The 11,092-nt window shown below is 40.3% G+C and overlaps 1 protein-coding gene across 1 annotated transcript in view; it reads right to left on the bottom strand.

Moving 5' to 3' along the window:
• Nucleotides 1-8,397, bottom strand: part of HAT1 (histone acetyltransferase 1) — a 49,100-nt gene extending 40,703 nt beyond the window's left edge. Inside the window, exons 1-2 of the mRNA XM_003800871.2 lie at nucleotides 8,323-8,397; nucleotides 6,134-6,238 (exon numbers count right to left, since the gene is read on the bottom strand). Of these exons, the coding sequence (XP_003800919.1) occupies nucleotides 6,134-6,238; nucleotides 8,323-8,329 (112 nt within the window). The 5' untranslated portion in view covers nucleotides 8,330-8,397. The remainder of the gene's footprint in view (nucleotides 1-6,133; nucleotides 6,239-8,322) is intronic.
• Nucleotides 8,398-11,092: the final 2,695 nt, after the last annotated feature.

The following is an 11,092-nucleotide window of genomic DNA, read 5'->3' as shown; positions in this document are numbered from 1 at the left end:
GGGCCCAGGCTGGATTTGAACCCGCCACCTTAGGTGTATGTGGCTGGCACCTTAGCCGCTTGAGCCACAGGCACCAAGCCTCCTTCGTTTCTTGAGGATTAAGAAGATCCTTCGTGTCACGACCACCATAAATGATCACATGAGACACAATTGACAGTACAAGCTGCAAGAGGTGAGGCTAACCATAGGTACAGGATAGCCCCCAGCACTTCTTGTAGTCCTTTGATTAAGAAGATGCATGATGTTTAACCCTCTATATCGGGGTCCTCAAACTTTTTGAACAGGGGGGCCAGTTCACTGTCCCTTAGACCATTGGAGGGCTGGACTGCAGGCCCTGGGACGAGTCGGCTGCTAAGCAGGACAGGCAGCTGTGGCAAAAACACCCAGCAGGCCAGATAAATGTCCTAGGTGGGCTGCATGTGGCCCGTGGATCGTACTTTAAGGACGCCTGCCCTGTATCTTCATTCCTCAAGGATCATATTCCTTGAGGATACTCTGTACCCTCAACTTTAATTTCTACCTAAGAAGGAAATGCTTATCCTTTTGTTATTTTTGTTATGGGTTGTGCGTACAAACACATTGAACATTTTCCCAACATAATTTACCTTATGAAGAAAAACATTATCAAAAAATCCTTAAGGGGATGAAGAATGAACATTTGAGCTATAGATGAAAAATTTCTAACACTGTCCTTTATGGAACAAGTCATTCGCTGGGTGTCAAAGTACTACATAAGGAATGATATCTTTTCACTATAGAGATCTGACGGTCACCTTTCCAAGTGATCTAACCTTGTACCACTCATTTCAGGATAGACCAACATGATATGTTTCCTGATTCAAGGCAGTATGAAGCATATAGCATCCCCCATGAAGCTTCCTCAAAAATATTTATCCCAAATCTAAATCTAAATCAAGCTCTTTACCTTCCAACTTATAGGAAATAGAGAATAGAGGAATAAATTGAATAACACCAAAAAGAAAGAAAGAAAGAAAAAAGGAAGACAAATGTAGAATGCAGATTTAAAAACTCTGTGTAATGACTTTATTCTCCCAAATAAATTAATGGTATGGAAGTAAAAGCTACATGTGGGGGAGGGGCTGTTCTGGATTAATAGAGACTAAAGAAACACTACAACCAAATGTAGTACATAATCTTTAAATCATGATTTAAATAATTTTTTGAAGCTATTAAAGAGTTTTGAGGGTAACCAGGGAAACTAGAAAATTATATTATATTGAAAAGTTATTAATTTTCTTAGATGTGATAATATAAAAGCATTATGGTTATATATATACACATTCACATATTAGGTGATGTGCAAAAGTATCATGATGTTCATGCCTTCTTCAAATAATTCCAAAATACACGCTCTAAAGCAAATATGGCAAGATGTTAACTATTGAATCTAGGTGTTAGATATCCATGTACGGGTGAGTTTATTCTATTTTCTCAAGGCTATGTTTGAAAATTTTCATAATAAAAATTAAAAGAGGGCTGGGCATATACAACCAAATGCTAAGATTTGAAAAAGAAGAATGATGGGATCACAGATACATGTATTCATTAGTTTGCTCTATTTTTTTTATATATTTATAATATTTCATAGTTTAAAATAGTATAATATATAGAGACTCATTACCAAAAACTTCCCAACTATTCTATCTCTAATGTTTGAAAATCTCTAGAATTCTGAAAAATTAATTACAAACTACTGCTTCTAATAATAATATGTATGCTAGGTAGCATTTTTTTCTTTTTTGAGACAAGGTCTTGCTCTGTTGCCCTAGGTAGAGTGCAAGGGGCATTAGCCTAACTCACTGCAACTTAGAACCCCTAGACTATTGCGATCCTTTTGCCTCAGCTTCCTGAGTAGCTGTGACTACAGGTGTGAGCCATCTTTAGCACCATCATACCCAACTAAATTTTCTATAGTTTGTAGAGGTGGAGTCTTGCTCTTGCTCAGGCTGGTCTAGAGCTCCTGACTTCAAGTAATCTTCCCACCGTGGCCTCCCAGAGTGTCAAGATTACAGGCATGAACCACCTTGCCCAGCTATGTTATACAGCACTTTGGTAGTGATGGGTAAAGAGACATAAACAGAAAAGAGAGACAAGTAATGAATAAGTGTCACAAGCCTGCTAATGCTAATTATCTCAATAATCTAGATTGGGCTTCTTCCAATGCCCCTGTGATCCAAATTAGTACGAATTAATATTTTCCCATGGAATGTAGTCTACAGAAATAGGAACTAAAAGTTGGTAAGTAGTAGGTTTAAGGCTGAATCAATCCAGGGGCAGGAGCAGGCTCACACCTGTAATCCTAGCACTCTGGGAGGCTGAGAAGGGTGGATTACTAGAGACCAACCTGAGCAAGAGTGAGAACCTGTCTCTAAAAATAGCCAGGCATTGTGGCAGGTGCCTGTAGTCCCAGCTACTTGGTGAGGATGAGGCAAGAGGATGGCTTAAGCCCCAAGAGTTTGAGGTTGCTGTGACCTGTGTCACTGAGGGTGACATAGTGAGACTCTGTCTCAAAAAAAAAAGTTCAATTATATTATTTTAAAATACAAAGGTGGCCCCAGTGTGTTCTCAACATTTCCATCAGCACCACCAGTCTACATTAGCTATCTCAACATTACACTATGATTAATGCCATCATATTGTTTATTCCCCTAAACCTCAAATTCTTAAATTACCACAGGATTCTCATCCTCATACAGTAATATAAAACTACTACTTTTTTTTTTTTTGAGACAGAGTCTCAAGTCGTCACCCTGGGTAGAGTGCAATGGCGTCACAGCTCACAGCAACCTCCAGTGGACTCTTGGGCTTAAGCAATTCTCTTGCCTCAGCCTCCCAAGTAGCTGGGACTACAGGCACCCACTGCAACACCCGGCTATTTGTTGCTGTAGCTGTCACTGCTGTTTGGCAGGCCCAGGCTGTATTCAAAACTACCAGCTCTACTCTATGTAGCTAGCGCCCTAGCCACTGAGCTACAGGCGTCAAGCCTAAAACTACTAATTAATCTCACCCTTCCCAACTCCCTATGACCACTGTGAAACTTATGGGTCAGACATCACTATAATTCTCCATGTCCTCAACCTCTTCCCAAGTCTTCTTGTTCTAACAGTGTACTGACACACATGGCTCTCTCCTATAGACCTTACTTCTCTTACAACTCTCTGAAGTAGGAGTTGTTTTTTCTCCCATCCCTTCATACTGCTACAGCGGTTCTCAACCTGTGGGTCACAACCCACAGGAACTGTATTAAAGGGCCATGGCATTAGGAAGGTTGAGAACCACTGTGCTAGAACAACATATCCTCCTTGCTCCTCATTGCTGGTTTCAGAATGTTTCTTTCTTCAGACCTTAAAAACAGCTTTAAAGCTCATGTTCAATATCTCTCCCTCATTCTTTGAAGAATTCAGCTCCTGGCTCACTGTCATACTTTCAAACATCACACCTGACTTAAATCTTGATGACTTCCAAATTAATAGAAATTTTTCCACCTCACCTCTCAATTCCTTAATTCCTCCTCCACGAATCTTGTCTTTACTATTCCTTAGCCACTTATTCCCATGATATGCCCTAGCCCTTATTTATCATTATTGACAATTACGCCCCCTTAATCTCTGTTCCAAAACACTGTACAATCTCACCATCATGTCTTATTTTCCTAATTTACTCCCTCTGATATCCCAATTTGAACAATTCCTTAACCCCAACAAGACTTAAAATGAGTTGATTCAAATATAATTTCACTATCTTTCCTCTACCTCATAGCCTTACTTTTCCTCTCTTTTCAGTGTAGAGTTCCATGCCCCAGGAATATCATCACTCCTTTGTAAACATCTTCAATGCCTTTGCCCTAATTTTTGTCATAGCAACCCGGTAAAACACCAACTCTAGTTAAATCTGACTCTATATCTACTCTTTTTAGTACCCTTCCACCTGAATGTGGCTGACCTCATTTTATATTCGTAAGTACTAACTTGAAGTGGGCTCTTAGTGCTACCTGACAATCATAACTAAGTACTCAAATCCAATCACTCCTCCCACTCACCTAGATGACAACATATAAATATGCTGTTAATTTCTCCCATGTCTAAAAATTTCTCATTGTTATATTAATATCTGACAAAGTAAATTTCAACATGAGGTAAGACAAAGCATTATAGGACAGAGATAAAAAGATATCCTTATTACCAAAGATACAGAGGGAACACTTTATAATAAGATCAATTCATCAAAAAGACATATTGTCTAAATCCATATGCATCTAATATCAGAGGTGCAAATACGCCAAACTATCAACTGAAAACATAAATAGACAAATCCACAATAGCAAAGATTTCAAGAACCCTCTCTCAATTATTCTAATTGATAGACTAAGTAGATAGAAAATCAGTAAAGGCTGGGCACAGTGGCTCACATCTGTAATCCTAGCATTCTGAAAGGCCAATGAAGAAAGATTGCTTGAGCTCAGGAGTTCAAGACCAGCCTGAGCAAGAGAACTCATCTCTACTAAAAACAGAAAAATTAGCTGGGTATTGTGGCGGGTGCCTATAATCCCAGCTACTGGGGAGGCTGAAGCAAGAAGATCACTTGAGCCCAAGAGTTTGAGGTTGCTGTTAGCTATGATGCTACAGCACTCTACCAAGGAGTCAAAGTGAAACTCTGTCTCAAAAAGAAAAAAAATTAGAGAAAGGTAATTACTGAAAAGATCAAAAGACTAATAAATTTGTATGCAGACTTATGAAGAAAAAAAGAAAAAACACAAATTACCAATACCACAAATGACCAGTATCCTCAAGAAGATATAATAGGTTCTATAGTCTTTAAAATGGCAATAAGGGAATATTACGAAGAAAGTTGAACGAAACAGAGAAATTTCTTTCTTTTTTTTTCTTTTCTGAGTCAACGTCTCACTTTGTCATCTTTGGTAGAGTGCTGTGATGTCATAGCTCACAGCAACCTCAAACTCTTAGGCTCAAGCGATCCTTTTGAATGAACAAAGATTCTTTTTTTTTTTTTTTTGAGACAGAGTCTCACTATGTCGCCTTGGTTAAGTGCCATGATGTCACAGCTTATAGCAACCTCAAACTCTTGGGCTTAAGCGATTCTCTTGCCTCCCTCACAAGTAGCTGGAACTACAGGCACCCATCACAATGCCCAGCTATTTTGTGGTTGCAATTGTCACTGTTGTTTAGCAGGCCTGGGCTGGGCTTGAACCTGCCAGCCTTAGTACATGTGGCTGGCGTCATAACCATTGTACTTGGGTGCTGAGCCTGAACAAAGATTCTTAACAAAACATTACCAAGCCAAATCCAGCAAGGCAAAAAAATGGATAATATACTGGAATGCATAACTGATTTAATACTTAAAAACCCATTAATGTAATTCACCATATTATCAGAATTAAAGGAGAAAATCATATGATCTCAAAGCAATAATTATTCATGACAAAACTCTTACCAAACCAAGGATAGAAGGAAACTTCCTCAACCTAATAACGGGCACAAAGGAAAAAGCTGCAGCTAACATCATACTTTGTAGTGAATCTCAACATTTTCATACTTAAATTGAGGGTAATATACAAATGTCTGTCTACCCTACCACTTCCATTCCGCATTATAACAGAGGTCCCAGCCAGGACAATAAAACAAAAAAACGAAATACAGTTACCCACCCCTCCCCATATATATATATAGGTTCTACATCCACAGATTCAACCAAGGTTCAAACTCTGCCACTTCTCAAGTATCTATTCACCATAACATAAACCAACACTGAATAAAATCTGAATCTGTTCAACAAATACAGAAAACTATCCATTTACATAAACAACTGCTCTTAAATAAAATTCTACTTCAAATTTGAAGATTATACAGTAGACCGTCCATAGTCGACCACTTCCCTACATTGCCACCTTAAGTTTACTTAATTTTCATAGACTAGGCATACACTACATTATAGTACAGTAGGCCCAGTGCCTTATGTTGACCACCTTCATATGCTGACCAGTTAGATATGGTCCCCTGAGTGAGGTGGTCAACTTACAAAGGTTCTACTGTATATACATATATTATATATACATATATATATATATAAAATCACTTAGAAATGATATACATACCTAATTTTAGTTCAATTGCTGTATTAGTGTTACATTTGTATTCTGCCAGTTTCTTCTCCACTGCACTCTTATATTCTACCAAAAATTTCTCCATAGCACCAAATCCTAAGAAAAAAGGTTTTTAAAAGGTTTAGTTAGAAGTGATTTAGGTTGGTTGTTTATGTCTGTAATCCAAGCACTTTGGGAGGCCTGGTTGTTCACACCTGTATTCTTAGCACTTTGGGAGGCCTGGGTGGGAGCACTGCTTGAGGCCAGGAATTTGAGACTAGCCTGAGCAAGAACAATACCCCATTTCTACTAAAAACTGAAAACTTAGCCAGGTGTTATGGCAGGACCCTGTAGTCCCAGCTACTTGGGAGGCTGAGGCAGAAGGATCACTTGAGTCCAGGAGTTTGAGGAGGTTGCAGTGAGTTATGATGATGCCACTATACTCTTAACTGAAACAAAAGAGACATTGTCTCCAAAAAATAATAATAATTAGTAAAAATTCAAGGGAAAAAAGTCAAAAAGTCATGAATAGAAAGGAAAGAAGGAAGATGATGACATGCTATAACTTCAAAAAGTGGTTAAAACATACATACTCAGGCTTGGAGCCTATAGCTCAGTGGCTGGGGCTCTAGCCACATACACATGGGCTGAAGGGTTCAAACCCACTGGGCCTGCTGAACAACGACAACTAGAACAACAACAAAAACAGCCGGGCATTGTAGTGGGTGCCTGTAGTCCCAGCTACTTGGGAGGCTGAGGCAAGAGAATCGCTTAAGCCCAAGAGTTTGAGGTTGTGAGCTGTGACACCCAGCACTCTACTGAGGCAAAGTGAGACTCTCTCTCAAAAAAAAAAATACAGAAAATGTGGAAGACTTGAGGGAGTATAGTTTAATAGTTTAGAGTCATAATTCCTGAATTCAAATTGACCACTATACTAGTTCTGTGAACAAGAGCACATTATTTTACCTCTTTGACCCTAACCTATAAAATTGAGATTACAGAACCCACTTCAAGGAATTTATGTATAATCTAAGCAACAAAGTTAACCGTGTGAAATCATATACAGGGTATTGGCTTAATCCCCTCAATTTTATAAGTAGGTATTCAACTCTATCAACTATTCAAAAACTCAGGCTTAAAAAGGTATTATCATGTATTATCAGGTTTAGCCGAAGGGCACCCAACTACTAAGTGCTGGACCTGAGACTTGAATTTATATGTCATTCTTACAATATGAACACGCTATACAGTACATAATGTCCCTCCTCTTTTGTGGTAGCAGCATACCCCAAGATCCTATAGTCTCTATCTGGTAGAGTAAGTCTTTCTTAAACATCTAAAGAACTCAAGCAATAGCTTGTCTATCCAATGTAATCATAAAAATGGAATGTTTAATGTGTGAGAGTACTGCAAAGGCTCTGTAAAGAGACAAAAGAAACAGCTCATCACTTCAAAAGATGTATAATTCGAATAAAGAATATACTCACACCAAAAGAACTAATACACATAAAAAATAACAGTAAGTTATTAAATGTCCATTGAAAGGACTCGATAAGGAGAAAGCAGAGTACAATGAAGACAAGAGAACTGTATTATAGTGGTCGTCCTACTTTAAAAGATTAAGTTTAGATTTGTAGTTAAAACTATACGAGGACAGGAACATCTTTCTCAAAGGACATCTAAATACGACCCTAGGAATACTAAAGTGTGCGAGATCCAGGTCAGAGTGCTAGAGCAAGGCAAAGCAGCAACGCGATAGCTCAGAAGTTAACTGTAAAAGAGAAGGTGGACAGAGACCTGGAAGAGGAGGATCTGAACATTAAAATCAGCTGGCGGGAACAGGACCAGATGAAGAGTTGAGCCAGCAGTGGGCAAAAGGAACGGGAAGAGAAACAGGCCCCAAGACGTGTGGCACTTTACATGCCCAAATCGTGACGCTTTCCCCCAGCCTCTTCAGCCCTCCGCAGGGGCGGGTAGTTAGCAGAAGGCGCAGTACCCCGAACAGTTGGGGGCGGGGGCGGGGGTGCGGACTGCGGCCGACAGGGAGCTGGGCTGAGTTTCACGGTTCTCGTCCACAGCAGGCCTTCTAGAACCCAGGCTAGAGCCTAAAAGTTCCAGGCGGACACTGTCACCACCGTCTAGGCGTTCTCTCCCTGATCTGCCTGCCTCCTCCCCTTGGTAAACTTTTCCCGGGAACTTACCCGCCATTTCCGAGCTGCGAGAACCCGCGGCTGAGGAAGGACGAATCAACCCGCGCGCTCCCGGGCCGGAAGTGACCGCACCGTCTGACACATTTCCCCCGCCCACTATCAGCGTGACGCTAGCCAATGAGGGGAGGAGTTTCGAGACGTGCGATGGCGGAAGCGCCTCAAGAGGCGGAGCTAACGCCGCGAAGAACGCGCCGACGGTTGCCTAGCCACAGCGAGTGCGCTCAGCCGCTCCGCAGGCCTGAAGTGGAGGAGGCCGTAAATGGGATCCTCTGTGTGTAGATGCTCCCTGGCCCGAGGAGCGTTTCTTTGGGGTTGATTGAATGCTACAGACACCTCAGGGCTGTTTTCCATTCCCTCGGTACCCGAAAGGTTTTAGAGACTGGTTGAAAAACTTTCCCTCTGACCTGGATAATAGAGCCAAACCCCTGAGACTTAGTGTTTTAGGTAAAATGTAGGAGTTGAGTTTCAGTTGCAAGGGAAATTTTCACTTATTTTCCTTATTTGTTTTTACTTTTCCCGGCTTTTCTCGGGGGGGGGGGCAACTGTTTGTTTTTTGTGAGGTTTTTGTTTGTTTGTTTTTAAGTTAAAACAGGGTTTTGCTGAGGTGGCGGGGATCCACCCTTTTAGGCCTCCCGGAGTGCCAGGATTACAGGTGTGAGCTACCAAGCCTGGCCTTACTTTTGCCATGTTTTAATGGTTTTTCTTTTTCTCATGTTTTCAGCAGTAAGATAGTATGATGTTGAGGTACTCTGTTTTCACTCTTAAGGTTAGCAAGCAACTGTTCAGTGCACCGAAATCATTATAGAGTAATACCTCAAGTGGCCTGATTTAGTCTCAAGTCCTGGTGGTTTGAATTATATCACAGGATTCTACCTGATTTAGGTCATAGCCTTGTTAGTATTTAATAACTGTTGAAACTCTCTTAGAAGATAAACCACTAAGTATTCACAAATATTCCCACAATGTTGTCTATATACTAGAATCTTTTATCTCAACAAATATTTGTTAGATTTTACAAATCATGTTTGCTAAAACTAAAACTTAACTTTTGAGATGATATCTACAACTGACATACCCTAGGATTTTAGAGATGAGGAAAACAAAGCCCAGAAAAGATAAATTGCCCAATGCACCCTCTTGGTATACAACCTGTGCAGGGGCTAGTCCACCAGACACTCGGTCCAGTGTTTGTTTGAGATTTAAATAGAGATGGCCCTCCTGAAGATCAGAAAGGTACTGAGAATGCCCAAATCCATTTTCTTTAAAACAAATAATGCACAAGAAATTACAGTCATCATGTTAAGACGGAAAACTGAAACCAATGCTACTAATGGCATTATGGATCAAAAAGGAAAAGTCTTTTTCTTTAATATTTTTTTCAAAATGGCGAAATTCATTATTTCTTTTCAAAATTACTTTATCTAATAGACCAGTCAGTAGCTAACCAACTATTATTATTATTATTAAAAAACAAAAACAAGAGGGCCTTGGCGCCTTTTGCTCAGTGGTTAGGACGCTGGCCACATGCACTGGGCTGGTGGGTTAGAACCCAGCTGGGGCCTGCTAAACAACAATGACAACAATAACAAAAAAAATAGCACTCCACCAGGGGACAGTTTGAGACTATCTCAGGAAAAAAAAAAGCATTCTTTTTTATAGTAGGGATTTTTTTCTTGTTCTAAAGGTAAACTGTTACAACCGAGGAATCAAACTTTTACAAAAGGAATATGCTGTCCTGATATATATGGAAGAGGTAGCATAGTCTTATGGAAAGTTTAATACGCTACTAGTCTTAGTTCTACTTCATGATTGTTCAATCTTGTTTCATCTATAAAGTGGGAATAGTAATACCTTCCAAGTTACCACACTGCGTTGTTGTGAAAATCAAAAAGAATGATATTTATGAAAGAATTTTGTAAACTCCAAAATTCTATTTAAGTATGTGGAGGTATTACTATGATAACATTTATTCTCATATATGAGGTCCAGAAACAACATCTTCTCCAGAGAAAAAGTCATATTACACTGCTAGAAATGAACTAGCAATCACATATTGGTACAGGCTCAAGTGCATATGGACTAGTAAATTTTACTTTCTTTTTTTTTTTTTTTTGAGACAGAGCCTCAAGCTGTCCCCCTGGGTAGAGTGCTGTGGCATCACAGCTCACAGCAACCTCCAACTCCTGGGCTCAAGCGAGTCTACTGTTTCAGCCTCCCAAGCAGCTGGGACCACAGGCGCTCGCAACAACGCCCAGCTATTTTTTTTGGTTGCAACCATCGTTGTTGTTTGGCGGGCCCGGGCTTCGAACCCGCCACCTTAGGTGTATGTGGCTGGCACCCTAGCCACCTGAGCCACAGGCGCCAAGCCGTAAATTTTACTTTCATGTCTTGAAACCTCTAGAAGAAATGTTGTTTTACATGGTTTAAAAAATATAGTCATGGGAAAGTAGATGTAGAAAATCTAAGATCTAAAAAATGCAGGTACTTAATGTCTTTATTTCAAAATATATACCTTTCAGACCAGGGCACTGAGGCTCATGCCTGTAACCCCAGCACTCTGGGAGGCTGAGGTGGGCAGATTACCTGAATTCACAGGTTCAAGACAAGCCTGAGCTAGAGTGAGACCCTGTCTCTAAAAATAGGAGGGCATTGTGGCGGGGGCCTGTAGTCTTAGCTACTTGGGAGGCTGAGGCAAAGGATCATTGAGCCCAAGAGTTTGAGGTTGCTGTGAGCTATGACTACAGCACTCTACCAAGGACAT

The sequence above is a fragment of the Otolemur garnettii genome, unplaced genomic scaffold (assembly GCF_000181295.1).
Source record: "Otolemur garnettii isolate 467f Iridium unplaced genomic scaffold, OtoGar3 scaffold00187, whole genome shotgun sequence".
Lineage (NCBI taxonomy): Eukaryota > Metazoa > Chordata > Mammalia > Primates > Galagidae > Otolemur > Otolemur garnettii.
Note: the sequence above shows the minus strand (reverse complement) of the source record. Positions and strands in the feature narration are given on the sequence as shown.